Source organism: Syngnathoides biaculeatus, chromosome 13 (genome assembly GCF_019802595.1).
Source record: "Syngnathoides biaculeatus isolate LvHL_M chromosome 13, ASM1980259v1, whole genome shotgun sequence".
Classification (NCBI taxonomy): Eukaryota; Metazoa; Chordata; class Actinopteri; order Syngnathiformes; family Syngnathidae; genus Syngnathoides; species Syngnathoides biaculeatus.
Window position 1 is genome coordinate 10,998,264 of NC_084652.1, and position 17,226 is coordinate 11,015,489.

At 41.4% G+C, this 17,226-nt stretch overlaps 2 protein-coding genes across 6 annotated transcripts in view; one reads left to right on the forward strand and one right to left on the reverse strand.

Moving 5' to 3' along the window:
• The first annotated feature begins 202 nt into the window (after positions 1 to 202).
• Positions 203 to 8,281, forward strand: tm6sf2a (transmembrane 6 superfamily member 2a). Its single transcript, XM_061840373.1, has 10 exons — positions 203 to 658; positions 2,244 to 2,350; positions 2,446 to 2,543; positions 2,625 to 2,728; positions 2,816 to 2,898; positions 4,700 to 4,824; positions 5,894 to 5,995; positions 6,081 to 6,173; positions 6,783 to 6,902; positions 7,001 to 8,281. Exons 1-10 carry the CDS (start codon positions 567 to 569, stop codon positions 7,208 to 7,210), a joined length of 1,134 nt encoding a protein of 377 aa, XP_061696357.1. The 5' UTR covers positions 203 to 566; the 3' UTR covers positions 7,211 to 8,281.
• An 836-nt stretch (positions 8,282 to 9,117) lies between these two features.
• Positions 9,118 to 17,226, reverse strand: part of LOC133511140 (neurocan core protein-like) — a 61,426-nt gene continuing 53,317 nt past the window's right edge. For 2 of the 5 annotated variants that reach the window (XM_061839803.1, XM_061839802.1), the window contains exons 16-22: positions 17,099 to 17,212; positions 16,529 to 16,580; positions 15,188 to 15,294; positions 13,926 to 14,008; positions 13,571 to 13,715; positions 11,193 to 11,375; positions 9,119 to 10,165 (exon numbers count right to left, since the gene is read on the reverse strand). In XM_061839803.1, the coding sequence (XP_061695787.1) occupies positions 10,050 to 10,165; positions 11,193 to 11,375; positions 13,571 to 13,715; positions 13,926 to 14,008; positions 15,188 to 15,294; positions 16,529 to 16,580; positions 17,099 to 17,212 (800 nt within the window). In that variant the 3' untranslated portion in view covers positions 9,119 to 10,049. Of the gene's footprint in view, positions 10,166 to 11,192; positions 11,376 to 13,570; positions 13,716 to 13,925; positions 14,009 to 15,187; positions 15,295 to 16,528; positions 16,581 to 17,098; positions 17,213 to 17,226 lie in introns of all 5 variants that reach the window. The other 3 variants (XM_061839804.1, XM_061839805.1, XM_061839806.1) reach the window with 2 other exon arrangements.

Sequence of the window (17,226 nt, forward strand, 5' to 3'; positions counted from 1 at the left end):
AAAGGTGCTTAATTTTGAATTGTAGTGACATTAAAAACACTAGAATTAAAAAACATCACATTTTTTATGAAGACATTACTGCTGGTAATGATGTTTTGAGAGCCACGTTTATGGCAAATGAATTTTGACATGGCCCGGTATGTCCACTCGGGGGCAGTGTTGGCAAAAGTACACTTTTCTAATCGGGGGGCGTGTATGGTTCAAAGGTTTTAAATTAGTTAAAGAGCAAGAAAAAAAAAAAACCCACACGAAAACTAACTAACAGGTTTTAATGAAAATTGGAGTATTTTTGCGTCATTACATAACAGCCAGTGCTCCTCCTTACACACGTCATTAAATTCGAACCGGCTGAGTTTCGGATTTTGGACTTTGAGACGGGTTGGTGTTGATTCATCACTGATCAAAAGGCGACGTCGTCAGTGGTCATCTGCACTACCGGAGTGGACACTTTGACACCGGGGTCGAGCATGCGTCCACTCGTTGCTGTGCGGCGTTAGGGGCAGCAGCTGGGGGCGGGAGGGTATTTGGGTCTGGACTCTCAAAGAGCGACAGCTGAGCGTGCAACCATGAGGCTGCCCGAGGAAGTAAGCGTGTTGGGCCTCTCGCTTCTGGCTCCTGCAGTTTTGTACACGGTGAACAACGTCCCTGCACTCCACGAGTAAGTGCGTTCTCCTGGGAATGGTTTCGCTCCCCCTTCGGTTTGGGTGAAGGCATTTAAGTCGGTTTTGTTTGCTGAGCTTGAAGCTTTTGTGCACACGGCGGTCTGTTGCAGCCTCATTTCAACCCGAGGCCTCCTCTGCTGACCTGAATTTTAACATTTGTTCCATTCAGTTGTATAATTTATTCCCAACAGTATATTGTTAGCGATGAGAGTTTTCTTTCACGTATCCTCACAGGGCCCACAATAAAGTCAGTCATTTTCGGTCCTCTGATTGCACGATCTAGTCCAGTGTAGCCACTGATGGTTGCCCATCCTCTGCAATGCAGCTAGAGAAGCACACTGTCCAAAAGTAGATTAGGATTCTTTAAATTGTCGTCCTGTCGAAGTTAGCTGGCAGGTCATGAGGGAGGGGAAGTCTGCTTTTACTTTTGGAGGGAGCAAAGTTTCCAGCTTCCTCGCATAAGAGGACTGAATCTCTCCACCCGCTCAACTTTTTAGTTTTGCCTGAAATAGTGGTGTGCTCAGACTTTCAATGAGTTTGTTGTTCTGGGATGCGTTTATGTTCAGGTTATTGTGGAGACACCGGTTGACTCAGGAGCTGGAATCCTTCCCTGTGGGCTGACTCATCGTTGTCTGTAATCAGAACCACAATAGTGGTGGTGCTGTCAGCAAACTTTAGGATGTTGTTGGGAAGGAAGAAAGAGAAGAGAAGGGGGCTGAGGGCGGACCCTTGTGGGACTCCTTTGTCTAGGATGAGAGTGGAAGTCCTGCGCTAATCTAGTGAGCTGGACAGGCCTCGAGATAATTTGATTTGAAAAATAATAGCCTGGGATAGTAATTTAATAATAATGTTTACATTTTAAAATAAAACAATCTTAATTCACCCATTTTTCTCTGGGTCATTATTTTGAATAAGCTTTAAAAAAAATTACCACCTGAAAATTGGAAATGCCTTTCTCGCTGTATGATCTGAAATATCTTTATAAATATCTGTTGTTTAAAGAGTTGTAACACCACAACATTGATACGACATGGCAGCTCGTCAATAGCATTTTGTATTGTTTGTTAGCATTAGCTAGCGGACCTTCGTTTAAGATAAAACTATGTGGTTGTTTCAAATACACAGCCCATTATTTTCTCTTTGTTTTATGTAAATGTAAGAGTAAAATTCAACTCGTAGTGGAAATAAACCGCCTGAATCCACACTTTTGAATTATTGTTCATATCTGCCAAACTGTTGCTTGCTGTGAACGGAGTTGGTTTGAGGTCACTGCTGCCATAGAGTGCTCATATCGCAAATATTTGCTTGTCAAGACGAACATTTTTCAAATGGCTGAATGACAGTCAATAGCTCAATAAACATGCAAGTCGGATCACTGGAATCTTAAGGTACAACTGTCATTACTATTTAATCTTTCTGATTATTTAAAAGTGGACTTCGATCATTTCGGCTCCTGGTTAACTTTCCTTAATCCTCAAATAAAGTCGGGAGAAAAGTTTTTTTAATCAAATAGTTTTTCAGATGAAAGCAAAACAGCTGAGTGTATTCCACAAGTGTAGTATTTGTGTTTTCTTCCTGCAGGCCTCTGCTCATCCTCGGAGTTGGAGTCGTCGTCCTGGGATCGGTTCTTCTTCTTCACTTCCTCCTCACTGTGCGCCATAAAAAGACGGTGGATCCTTTATTTTACGGTACATGACAACCGCAACCTTTTTGTTGTTGTTGTTGTTGTGTTAAATCAAAGATGAGACGAGTCGCTGTTTTTATTTTATTTTATTTTTTTTAGTGTTCGCTGAGTTTTCCTTCACTTGCCTTGTGGGGCTGACTAATGCACTAGAGCAAGATGGCTTCATTTCTGGCTTCATGGGCTTCTACCTCAAGATGGTAAATTTGGTGATTCTTCCCTCGAGGAATATTTGAGCGTACTTAAAAGTTTAAAGTCACAACATGCTGCTTTTGCTTCAGGGTGAGCCTCATCTGGGTACGGCGTATGCCGTGATGATGTCATACTGGGAAGGTGTCGTTCACTTTTTTCTCTTCTTATTCATCATCCACCGCATGTTCAGAGGGTAAACTGAGGCGCAACCACTAATGAGTTTTTTCTTTTCCCTATGATATATTTTTCATGAAAAGAGTTGATAGTTTGGTCCTTGCAGGAAGTCCTGCCGCAGCCTGGCACTGCTTTGGGTGGGGTCCTCCATCGCGCATCAACTTGTTCACATCCTTGGAGTGGTTGTAGGTGAGAGCTTAATAGCTTGGGAGCATAAAAAATATGGACACATGTATTTCCAGTTTTCTGGAAGTAAAGTGATGAATCTTCTGGGAATCTTTCAAGATGTTGGAGTGTTTTCTGTAGATTTTTGTTTTTTTGTCCAATCTTCGAAAGGAATATTTTTGTTCATCTCAAACATGTTTGATGGAGTTTAGGTCAGGGTTCTCTATTTCTTCCACCACAAAGCCACCCCACCATGCCTTTTACAGACCTTGCTTTATGGAAACCACGGGTGTCAAACTCAAGGCCCGGGGGCCAGACGTGGCCCGCTGCGTGATTTTGTGTGGCCCGCAAAAAGGCAAATTATGAGTATCAACTTCCATGATTTGTGTTAAAATCTGTCCCAAAATTTCAAATTGTCATCTATCATAAATGGGTGGCACGGTGGCTCAGTTGGTAATGCGTTGGCCTCACTGTTCTGAGGACCCGGGTTCCATCCCCGCCCCGCCTTTGTGGCGTTTGCATGTTCTCCCTGTGCCTGCGTGGGTTTTCTCCGGGCTCTTCGGTTTCCTCCTACATTCCAAAAATATGCAACATTAATTGGACACTTTAAATTACCCCTAGGTGTGATTGTGAGTGCGGCTGTTTGTCTCGATGGGTGAATCGCCCTGCAATTGGGTGGCAACCATTTCAGCGTGTACACCGCCTCCTGCCCGTTGACAGCTGGGATAGGCTCCAGCACTCCCGCGACCCTCGTGAGGATAAGCGGCTAAGAAAATGGATGGATGTCATAAATCATAACGTCGAGATATCGCAAGCATTATTGTGTGCCCAAACATCAGCAATAGTTCAAAAACCCATTACCCTTGATTTCTGATTCCAAAACTAGCTCATAAATTTCATGCGGAAATATGATGAGGCGAAAGATTTTCATGGTTTCACAGTCATAACGGCCCTCTTAGGGAAATCGTAACTATAATGTGGCCCGCAACAAAAAATGAGTTCGACACCGCTGATGTAAACCAACAATAGAGTTCTTTTCACAAGTGAGGAGAAGTCCAAAATGTATCATGTGAAAAGGGATACGTAGCGAAACAGCTGATTTGATTTGAAGAGGATTGTCTCATTATCAATATTGTTTCAGGAGATGATACGGTGTAATTAGCCTCATGGTGTAAACTGTAGGGGTTGAACTGATCAGTCAATGAGTCGACTTCGCTACTCTACATTTAAGGCTTGAAATCGTAGAGTTGCGAATCAGGTGTTTTGGTATCTCGTTTTACAATCAACCAATTTACTATCGCAGGTCATCCATCTGTCGCTTTTCCCGGACTGTAACACTCTGTGAAGCATTGATACGTCCAGCCAATGACACAAAAGAATCTACATACTTCTGTGCGGATCTGTGCGAGTATGAACGGAATTAATATCTTGCTAGTTTTGGCTATTCTGATCGTTATGAGTCTTAAAAGATTCATACTAACCTCGGGACTGGGAGCAAAGAATGGGGCCAGCGGCTCAAAGTTGTTAAAAATGTTATATTTAATTATGCACGGACAACAACAGTGCGCTAACAAGAATTTCAAGTTCATCATACAAGTGATTTGACAAAAAATGAGAGCAGTAGTAAGTCAAGCCTCAAATATACAGTAATGAAAGTACAAATGAAATAGAAACAGATTTTTTTTTAATGCTAGTTCCAGTCTTTGAATTTAAATTTTTTTTCAGTTACTCCACCTTGTACTTTAAGGGACAGAAATATAGTCTTACCTCTATATTTCCTACCATGAGTTCTGTTCATCATGTCATTCCCCCCCCCCCCCCCAAGGTAAACATGGATCAAATATCCGTCCAGCTTTTTGGAGGAACATTCCCTGCTTTTTAGCCCCTTTCTGGGCAGCTTTCATCCTGTTTAACAGGCCCAGACAGATGGCAATCATCACGGCAGACAAGGTAAATAAAACAGCCGCGCTGGATTCTTGTAACAAATGTACTACATATGCCCTTTAAATGACTGACCGTGAAGTGATATCATCACCATCAGACCCTCAGCAGGTTCTGGGTAATACCACAAAATCTAACATGGAAACCAAAAGAGTAATACCGTAATTTCCGGCCTAGAGAGCGCACCTGATTATAAGCCTCACCCAGTACATTTGTAAAGGAAATACCATTTGGTACATACATAAGCCACACCTGTGTAAAAGCCCACATTGTAACATGAGATATTTACAAAGAAAGACAGTACACAGAGTTTTAATACCTTAGCTTAGCTTAACATCGCAACAACACGGTAGCGGGAACAGGGCTGGTTTAAAAAAAAAAAAAACAAAAAACATACCAGTTGTCACATAGAGTAAGTGACAACTGGTATGGTTCAGTACTGCGCCTTTGTGACGCAGTCCTGAGTCCCATGACGTGAATGCCAGTTAGCCTAGCAGTCGGTCTGTGCTTGATGTGCTGTCGGTCGCGTCTTCAATAAATGCAGTCAGAAACATAATGACTTCCACCTTGCGTTACTCGGCGATGTAAACGCCACACCAGTTTAAAAAAAAAACAACAACCGCGGCAGCTACACAGTAGCAACACGTTAGCACAGCACTAACTCTAACGCAGCGCTAATAGGTCCAGTAAAAAAAAAAAAAAAACATACCTAAATCACTGAGGTACAGCAGTAACACGTTAGCACAGCGCTAATAGGGTCTGGTCTCACTCTTACCTTTTCGAGTGCCCCTTGCGGCCATTAGAAAAAAAATGCACAAATTAGCCACATCGCATAAACCGCAGGGTTGAAAGCGTGTGAAAAAAGTTGTGGCTTATAGGCTGGAAATTACGGTACGCACTTGCTTGATGTCGAGATAAACACGGAAGTAGGAGAGATACTTTGAGAGACGGGCTGATTGAAAAGATGATGGATGAACGCGGCTTCTAAAGTCACAGCCTGATTGAGATCCTGATCTATTTTGGATTTAGGTGTCAAAGAAAAGATTAGTCCCTATCTCAAACTGTTTGTGTTGACCAGATCGCAGCCCAGCAAAAGAAAGGCCTACTATCTCGTCCTCTTGACCTGACACTGGTAGTGTTGCTACTAGCATGTTTGGCCTTCTCTCTTTTTAGAGGCTTTGTGAGTCGATCGCCGGAAAAAAATAACGTCTTAGTTCTGCAAAACTAGCGCTCAAAAACTCAGTTCTCCTCCTAATATTCTTCAGGTGGTGCTGGACTGTCCTCTAGATGTGTGCTTCAAATACATTTATCATTTTGAGCCGTACCTCAAAGATCCCGTGGGCTTCCCCAGAGTCATGGTGAGTTTGAGGAACAATGGATGAATACCGGCGGATTTTTAACATCTATTAGTCTTTGCAATACTGAGAGCACAAACATCAAATCCTAGTCTTTGTTCAAGCATGCAGTTTTTGGGGAAAAAAGTCCAAAAATGCTAAAGTGAATGTTAAACTAGTTTTAAGACCAACCATTTTTTTTAATGTGGTTTTTACTGAACCGCTCTTTTGAGAATTTGATGTATTTCAGATTCTGAACTGGTGAGTCAGGACCCAAAAGTGGGCCATTTTACATACGTGGGTTGCGGACAGGTAGTAAAAATGTACAGTAGAATCATGTTTAAAAATATGCTATTGCCGGTAATATGTGATTTATGCATTTTAGAGTGTGTGGCTTTTTCCCCCCTCCACCTTGAAGCCTTTTTTTTTTTTATTTACTCTCCTTTTTTATTTTTAAACCTTTCAAGGTTTTGGCAAGATTTTTAACAACCGTCTTTTCTGTGGCGTGTCAATTTTACAAGACGTTTGTTTTCCCTTTACAGGGACTACCAAATGTTCAAGCTTAGGTGGAGTTATGTTCTATTTCTTACTGCGGATAAAAGAATATTTGATCAGAGCAATTTTTTCCTCTAGATGCTGGTTTATTTGTTCTACGCTGTGCCCCTGCTGACAGTCCTCATCTATGGTTTGATAAGACCAGGCTGCAGCTGGATGCTGGACTGGACTCTCTTCCTTGCTGGTAGCGCCGCCCAGGTAACGTTGTCTTTGTCGTGTTTTTTAAATGTTGTATGAGTAAATTCCCCCATGTTTTATTTTTAGAACTTAAACCCGCTCTCTCGCTGTGTTTCCAGGCCCAGTGGTGCCACGTCGGAGCATCTCTACACTCCCGGACGCCCTTCACGTACAGAGTCCCGACAGACAAATTGTGGCCCGTGATCACCGTCAACGTGCTGCTCGCCGCTGTGCCGGCTCTGTTGGCTCTCCGCTGCCACAACAGTCCTGCTTATTTCATGAAACCCGTTCCCAAAGGACAGAGCAATAGCAGCAAGAAGAAAAACTAGACCGCACGGCAACCGAGGGTTCTCCAGGTGCACGTTTTGTCAAGACTAACGCCTCGCGGCAAATCTTTTTAGCACGCTACTTGCGGTGTGTTCAAGGCCACCCAACCTGGAGGAAAGCTGCAAATGTGTTTCTGTGAGTGGCCCCGTGTAGCACTCCCTGTCTGGACTGTTGGACCCTGATAAGAAGGTCTTTAATAGGGGGAGGGTTGGGGTGTCTTGAGCAGCTAGCACAGCTTTCAGGTGACTCATCCAAACATCAGTCTTAATCGTTGACAAAAATGAAACGAGAAAATCAATTTGCTACTAAAACAAACACATTTACAGGACAGAATCATTTTCAACGAAGCGGAAAGTATGTAACGAAGATAAATGTTCAAGGGACGACCATGTCACAAACCCCTCCCCCCCCTAAAAAAATGACCCAGTATCGCAAATCTTAATATTGAACAATAAAGGTGAATATTAGTCTGATGTCCTTCATCTGTCTCTGTCCGCTTTGTATATTAATTGGAATTCATTCAAATTGACACGCTGACGCTGCGTTTGAGTGGAGTTGATCTTTCACTCGATGATGTCACATCGCCTTACGTGCTGCACACCGCTGGCCCGCATAACTGATAACAGGTGAACCCTGGACGGAAGTGCACTGTCTCACTCGACGATCAATCACGTGACATCCTTGTTGGTTCCCGACGGAAGTAAAAAAAAAAAAATGCTCCCAAAAAAGTAGAGTTGTAGCTATTTATCTCTACTCTTAATGATTTGAATTGATCATTTATTCTGTGATCACATTCTTATCTCAAATCGTCGCTGTCCATCCAAATGAATTGAAATGACATTAATCCTGATCAAAAACACCCAAAATGTCTGCAATGTTTTTGTAACTAGGAACTTTGACTCTATAATACTGTACTTGAAAGAAAACAATAAAATAGAATGTAAAGACTAAAACAGTTTTTGCCGTGCTGCTCCTGGGGGCACTATAATACAGACCTGAATATACATGCAGAGGCTCACTCCTCAGTAACCCAGAGTGATATTATTCTTCACAGAGGATAAAAAAAATATATGCCCGTGAGTATTTGTTACCCCACTATTTCTTAGCACATCTATGGCTTTTTTTTTTTTTTTTTTTTAATTTTCATCACTAATCCGAACAGAGTTGTTAGCCATAGCTGAGGTGATGTAGTTATTCTACAAATGTGTAATTCTCTACTTTTGACAGTTGGTGACTTATGTTACAATTTATTACAATAAAGTATTGATTCAGATGAGTTCATTTATGTGATTAACATCACATGAAATCAAATAATTCATCATATTTGATGTCAATCTTTTGGTCATTGCTCAATGTTAATTTAAAAACTTTTTTTTAATTGTCAGAATGTTATAGTTAGGATTTAATTGAATTTTACAAAGTTGGCTCAAATTTGAATGAAGCAGCAAATTTCAGCCAAATCTGATTGAAGCACATAAAAAAATTGAAAGTCACCAAATGTACTAATTATAGTTAAGAGTAACATCAAAATAAATTATCCATCCATCACAGGGCACATCAAGACAAACAGCAACACTCACAATCACACGCAATTTAGTGTCCAATTAATGTTGCATGTTTTTGGGATGTGGGAGGAAACCGGAGCGGCCGCAGAAAACACACGCATGCACGGGGAGAACGTGCAAACGCCACACAGGCGGGCCCGGGAATAAAACCAGGGACCTCAGAACTGTGAGGCCAACGCTTTACCAGCTGATCCACCGTGCCTCCCAAAACAAATTATTCATGGAGAAACACGACAGATGATACGCAATCACTAAGTGCTGTATAGTTTTCTCTTTATTAAGAATGAAACATCAAGACAAAAATGTCATAAGAACAGCAAAAAATGTCGATGACAGTTCAAATATCAAATGCCAAAAAACAAACAAAACAACAAAATTCCACATTCTAGCCATCAAGTAAATGTATCCATGCAATGATTGACAGGAAATTTAAGTAATGTAGGTACGAGTGAGTGGACTCAAATAATGCCATTCACATTATCAATCAAGTTGTCAATGCCACCCACTGAGAGTGCTTGAGGCGCATTAATCTGATTGGACGAGGTCCAGCTATTGATTAAACATAAGCCAGGAAACACCACAATATGTACAATACTCAGGTTAGAAACAATAAAATGATTCATTTTATTACTGGCTGGATTGTATGACATAATACTGGTTAGACAAAACCGATGTAACCCCAAAGAAGTACAAAAGGAGCATTTTTGCTGCCGAAAATAAATAATAAAACGTGACATCAAACGTAGCAGATATTAGGAAAAAAAAAAAGCATGTCAGTAGAATAAAACGCGTGTGCTTGTGGGCAACTGCAACGCGTAGGGAAAAAAAAAAAAGAGCTGAGGGTCACTTTGCTATCTTGCATCAATCACATCTGTGCTTTGTAACGCAATACGAGATTAGTCATTTTCACATAGCACAAACAAAAAGCGGAACATACCTATCTTACATGCGCTCTGCCGCCAGTCTGACCTACTGAAGTTCATCGAGGGGCTTTGTACGGAAAGGTTAGGGAGCGTGAGATCTAGTGATACAGTTAGTGTTCGCGTTGGACCTTAGTTAAAGGAAGTAGGTTTAAAAGTTGGGGGGGGGGGGACACCAAACCGCCAAAGTCGGTGCAGTGAATGAGATCAAGTGTGCGTGGTAGTAATAAAACCTTGTGTTATACATCAGGAGGGCGAAAGCAGATCGAAGCAGAACAAGGGAATTGCTGCGTTTTGCTTTTTGCGTGAACGGCAGCGCCTCAGCTTTGCGGGCGGCGGCGGCGGCTTATTTTGGTTCAGTCGTAGCTGCCCGCGTCCTCTCTGGCCTTGCGGCCCTCGCCGTGTCTCCTGTGGGCGCGGCGCTCGCGGCGCTCCTTGCGATGGTGGCGCCGGTACCGGTGGGAGCGGCGGGCTGAAAGCGAGGGAAAATACCTTGGAAATCTTTGAGCGTAGTGGAAAAGTATTCACACTCTCGTGTAATTAAGTAACTGTATTGATTGTAGGGTAAAAATAATAATGATAACATCCGCATCATTGCGGGCCTTCCTCCGTTTGAAAGTAAACATCTTCTACTATTACTGTGAAATGTGTTCTCAAAATTAGATAAGTCACTGGTGCCGTAGTGGTACACATGCCTGACTTTGGTGCAGGAAGTGTTGGATCGATTCCCGCTTAGTGATGCTGTGATTGACTGATGATCAGTTCAGGGTGTAGTCCGCTCAAAGCTAGCTAGGATAGGCTCTAACTCTTCTGTTACCCTTGTGAGGGTAAGCAGCTTGGATAATGAATGGGTGGAAAGCTGGATAGATAATATGAGCTGCTTGTATAATGTTACTTTTTAAAACTCGTCATCTCACTGCCATTGATTACGAACGCATATGCTGCCCCCCCCCCGAAAAAAAACGCATGTTTCACGTTATAATGTGGTTAATTACACATTATAACGTAAAAGAAATCATGTTATAACATGAAACATATGTTATAAGGTGATAGCAACTTTTTTTTTGGTGCTCCCACACACAAAAAAAAGTGTCGCTATCACCTTATAACATGATATGTTTGATGTTATAACGTGTAAATCATATATCATGAAATATCACTACATTACAATGTGATAGAGACTTTTTCCTGGTGTGGCATCAATACGCTTCCATACTAGGGAAACGATTCACTTTTTAACATGTAATTAACCACATTATGTGAAACATATCACGTTATAATGTGATAATGACTTTTTTTTTTGGGTGTGGTAGCAATACGCTTCCGTAATTTATGTATCTGATATGAGTACTTTTTAAATATACTTTTGGTTACTTACCGTTTCCATTTGAATCCGTTAAAGTGCTCATAATAGTTATGTAATTATCGAGAAAGGCCACTGAAAACGTGAAGGGCTGAGTTAGCATTCAAACAGCGCGTATTGTATTTAGCAGGCTTACATTTGGTGCAGATGATCCTGGGTCGCTCCCAGCTGCCATCTGCCCGGCAGCGTGCGGTGGGAATGTGGCGTTGATAGAAGCCCTCCGAGCACTGGTAGCGCACCACCGCGTGGATGTCGTAGTGTGACCTGCGCCGACCTACCAGGTGGGCGTTTTCAACAGCAGGCGGGGTCCCACACAACACTGGGAACAGGATCGAGTAGAAATGTTAAACCCGTTTTGATCACGGGCACTTGAGTCAGAAACGGTATGATGGTGGAACCGCATACAGTGATGCCCCGAACTAGACTTTTTGAGATATGAGCCAATGCTTGAAGGGATTTTTTTTTTTATTTTATGTGAGCAAAAAAATTGCAGTAATGATTTTTTTATTGTAGCAGTGGACTTCACAGTGAGCAAATCTCCAAAAAGAAGGCAAATGCTTTCTTCCAGTTGTTTGTATATTGTAAAACTAAACATGAAGCGAACGACACATTTTGTAATGTTAACCAAACCATGTACATTTTTTCTTAAGGAGACCTGCTATCTTAATGCACAATGGAAAACGCCATGGGTGGGCTAACGATACAAGCATTGATACTGTGACAATTGCATATCTTGAAACAACTTAAATATGAATACAAACACATGCAGAGAGACACTTTGGGAATAGTTACAGGCATATATTCTTCAATGTTTGGGGAAAAATTATTACTCTTACTGTAGTTTAATTGTTATGGTTTTCTGTGCTTCAGCAAATCTAAGATGTGTGTGATACTGCCCCCTGGCGGGAGTGCACCAGAAGGCTGAGCAGAAAGTTCATTGAAATAATGTATGACAACATGCGCAACTGTAAAATGCTTTCTATTTTGAAATTATTTTATTAGTTTTTAATGAAGTGCAATGCTGTATACTATTGTACTAGTTTTCGCATTAAAAACATCACGAAAATCATCCGGGGTGGCTCGAACGAATTAATGGCTTTTCCATTCATTTCAAAGGGGGGAATGAGTAAAATACAAAAGTATCCCAAAAATCATAAGTCCAGCCTTCTTCCAAAGCACGTCACTAGCCATGACGTTTGCTGGCCAGGAGCTGAGCTACAATTTGTTTGTTTACAGAAACTGAATATGCTAAGAGCACTTCCTGACTCTTACCTAATATCGTTTATGTGGGAACCCTGAAACACAATTATTTTACATAACTGCCAAGGATTTTGGTTCTTGTGGTTTTCATGATAGATGGCAAGTTTGGAATGGTAGTAAAGTAAAATCGAATTTGGTGGGCCGCACAAAATGAAACGAGGGCCTGTCCCAGTCAGCGGGTCTTCAGTTTGACACCTGTGAAGTAGAGCAGTGTGACCCCTCAATGTCATTTTCTGCCAGCACACGACAGTCACGCTGCTTTGGGCTCCGACTCAAGATTGTTGCTGGCATGGACTTGTGCGGCATCTGCTCGCGGTGACCTTTCGTAAAGCAAAAAACGAAAAGCAGCCAACTTTTGACTGCAAGTGGAAAGTGCGAGAATACTTTGTGAGGATGACCACCGGCGACTGAAAAGTGGCCAGATGGTTAGCGCTAACAGGCGCAAAAAAAAAAAAAAAAAAAAAGTCACAGTACTACCACCATTTGTTGCACTTCAATCACAAAAAAACAAACAAAAAAACTAGGGGCCAGAATATCTTCAGTTGTTAACTGACAAAATACTGAGTTAAGGAATAAACTGTAAATGGTTACAATAAAGACTGGAAAACTGTGTGCTCTTCACTGAAGTAATTCACATGTCTGGGGGGGAAAACATTCATTTACGTAAAATTCAACTTTTTAAGATGATTTCTGGCCTCCTCTAATTTTTCACTCTTGGACTTGGATAATCAAGAACAACAATGATTGCTTAGTTGTTTGATAATGCGAGATTGTAATTATTTGTCATGGTAATGATTTTATGAGTCATCTCACCTCAGTCGCTTCTGGGAACTGATAAGTCAAAGAGTAATTATTTTCTCATTATTGAACGAAGGCATTTATAATTAGTTTGACTTTTACGCACTTATTTGTAGCCTTTTTCTTCTGTAGCTTTGTCTCCCCTATTTCATTTTTTTTTTTTTTGATCACAGTGCAACCTCCAAAGTTGCAAAGACAATTTGGACTTGAAATTTTAAACCTTTCAGGAAAAATATGCCTCAACTTCAAACCATAATTAGCAATAGGACGATTTTGGACATTTTTTTTGTAGTGGAAAAAAAAACCTTCCTGTTCCCACTCCATTATGGGTTAATGGTTTTAAAATTACAATTACTTAGTCAACCGCCACCGCGGAATGGACTGCAGCTGACTTTTGAGCGTCCACCATATTTTTCGGCTAACCACGTATGCGTTGTCTGTGTAAGTAAGCAGTACCCGTTCCCTTCTTGCAGATGTAGGGCAGATTGTAGTTGCAGGGCACGTCGTTCCATTTGCCGTCCTCATGAGCGATGGTCACAACACAGTCCTCGCCTCCTGCAAAGAAGTTATCTGGCTGGCTCTCCCGCCAGTTCTCGTATACCTGCAAAAGAAATGATCCGGTTTATTTTTCAGCGGGCAGCACGACTGGAGTCTGGAATTCATTTTATTTGAAGGATGAGGGAGGTGGAGGTGAGAGAGAAAAGCACAAGCATTTTCGTACAACCTTCTGGTATTCATGTAAAGACATCATGGATGAATGTAGCGTTTCACATTGTGGCACCATTTCAACCATTTAAGAGTTCTGACTGACCAGTTCGCTGCCGTCGGTCCACTGAAAGTCGTCCTCCACTGTGCGGTCATTCAGACCCACCCAGGCATTGTCATGACCGAGACCTTAATAGACCCGCCAACAACAAATTGCCGTTAAATGGACAGGAAGGAATGGAGTACAAGTGGAGTATATCTACCAGTCAGAGTTGTTCAATCATCTGGTTCTGGTTTGAATTTTGGAACATGTAAAGTGTTGCAAAAGAAAAACCGAAAAAAAAAAAAGACACTTATTGGCAATCTATGATGGCATTATTTTAATCTCCATTTCCTTATCCCGTCATTATAAACTTGTCACTCTTCAGTATGATTAAGAAGTAATTTAAAGGGGAAATCCACTGGTTTGCATTAACATTGTATCCAATAAGTCAAGTAATATGTTCTCTATTTTGACAATGTGGCACAGCCCCGGGGCTTGGGGGAGCCGTGAGGTCGCTCCCCGGCCCTGCCGGGCTCACGGCTATACCGCTCACTGCTGTGTATGGAAGTATTCCTCCGTCTTCCCGATCAACCGATACTGCTATTTCTTCATCAGATGAGGATAAATCCGAGAAATCAGCACTGAGGATAAATGGTGTCCCATGTAATGGAGCGTTTGTTGCGGCACGTAACACGTCACATCTGCGCACGTAGGTCATGTGACTCGCGAAAATGGCAGCGCCCCTGAAAATTCGCAACTGTCGATAAAAATCTTCTCAAAACACTATTAAATGAGAGATTACATATTACATGACCTATTGGATACATTGTTAATGCAAACGAGTGGATTTCCCCTTTAAGATAAGGGTTGGTTCCAGAAACCGCAGTTCTTCTATTTTACTCAATCTGCGAAAAAAAAAAAAAGAACATTTCGTGACATTCTTGTTCGGTGGTGTGCTGTGAAATATATCTCATGTAAAATATCTTCCTTGTGTTGATAAAAGTTGGGAAATACTGATATAGAGGAAGCCTCACAAGCTATTTGGATCCTATTGGAGAATTTGATTAAAAATGTATGAACAACATTTTGGTTTTCAAGTATTTTCTGGGCAACCCTTATAAACGGTCACATTTATGATCTTATTGCTACATGAAACTGGACCACTATTCATTTATAGAAAAGCAAATTTTAGTAGCTTTGGACCTCGTTAGATGGTGAAAGGGTACCTAACGTTTTGAAGAGTGGTTGCAGATTTGATTACATTCCAGTTGCTGTTTTTGCAATATTGTTTGCTCAGCATGTCTCTCGCTTCCCGACTTTCTTACCATTGATGAACTCCTGCTCGCTGGTGGAGGTAACGCTGCTCAGGTGGGCGCTGTGCTCTCTGCAGTCTTTCTCTGCATCTTCCCACGTGTGTCTGTGGGTGAAGTACCTGAGAGACAAAAAAAAAAAAAAAAAACACCCACGTATTTTGTCCTGTTTCCATCATTTGCACAAGCGCAACAAATCTCCTCTGCTAAACGATTAGAAAGAAACAAAGCATGAAAGCAAAAGTTTGCATTTTAAGGGTGCTTAATCACAGCGTGGGTCAAATTATTAAAACGTGTTTAACAATCTCCTTGAAGGAGCAGTGCCTCACAACTACCGTGCCTAAGACTGGTACCTGAGAGCTTCTTCAGAAAGGCCAAAATATCAGTACTTTACATCTATTTCTACCATCCCATGTGTGTTTTTTTTTTGTTTTTTTTTTAAAGAATCCTATTCAGCTGCGTGGCCCTGCAGAATGTTTATTGATTATTCTGGGCGGCACGGTGGTCAACTGGTTAGCACATCTGCCTGACAGTTCTGAGCATCCGGGCTCCAGCACGCCCACTACCCGAGTGAGGTAAAGCGCTACGGAAAATAAATGAATAATTATTCAGATGTTTTTTTTGAAAATGCAGTTTGACAAAGGACAAGGGGAGAAAAGTTGCGAACCACAGAAGAAGAAAAGTTAGTATCGATATTTGCCCACAAGTAATGTTACAACTCTGAAATTCCCAAAAATGTATTAATTGTGAAGCCCTACTTAAAAGGTAGTCTATAAATCCATTTATTACCATTTTAAAATGCCACTTTGTCTTATTGGTTCCTTGCTAATTAAAGGTTTATTGTTTTGAGAGGGTCGGCCTAGCTATGTAACTGCTGTAGCTTGCTAGCAGAATGGCAGCTAATCACTAATCTGCGTTTTGACCAAATGGCAGAATGTAACAATATAACATGGGCTGTTATTTTTATTCCTTTTTGTTTGTCTTTCATTAAAAAAAAAAAAAAAAAAGTCTACTTTAAAGAGAATTGTAGCCTGTATAGAGGTTCTGTTGATTTTAGTTGTTACAGTTGGGCACCCAGGACACCTTTCAATCATTTAGTGGTACAACAAAATATGGAAGTATTTGTGTTGGCAAAGTTGAATAACTGAGTAAATACAATTTTGTTGGCATTTATTACTTTTACCAAATTACTGGCCCTTTCAGAACTGTTGCTATTTTGATTATCTTTGGCCTTCGACTTCGTGCCTATGACCAAATCAAAGCTTGAGTTTTCATTTATTTATGTTTCTTACATGGAGGCCTGTGAAAAGACCGCAGCGCATAAAAGGTTGGAGACCGCTGCCTTGAGATTCTTACCTGTAGCAATGTCCGTGGAACTTCCTCCAGCCGTGCTCGCAGCCTTCTACGTCTGCAAGGGAAAAAGCATTTCATGTATTCTTATTGGAAGAGCAGCAGCAAAGAAGAAGGTAAACACGGGAGGGCCGCCATTTGGCAACTTGCTACATAAAGGACAGTTTTCTCATTACAGCACGCCGCATCTCCTCTCTCCTGCATCTTTAATGGCTATTAATTACGTGGAGGAGCCATTGACTACTGCAAAGGTTACAGATTAATTACTTGACACAGGACACACACATACACACTTGGTTTTATTACAGTGTGCATCCGATATGCATTGTACATCAACGGATCATCTCAACGCTATCAGATTATACATAAAGCAGAATTATATATACACTGTACAGCACATAGTAAAACAAGTCAAACTCTGTTTACATGTTTAAGTACGAAAAGAAAGGCTGTTAAATGCAGTAGTATGGATTTCACTTCTTAACATGTTGGAAAACTTAGCTTAGTTTCCCCCAATATTTCCCCATGTAATCATTTTTTTATCCGTTTGGACCTGCCCAGTGTTTCACCTCTCACCTTTCTCGCATGTGTCCCCTCCGTAGCTGGGCAGGCAAAGGCAGAGAAAGGAATCAATCTTGTCGATGCAAGTACCTCCATTTTCACATGGCTCTGACTGGCAGTCGTCGACATCTGTGAGGAGAAAA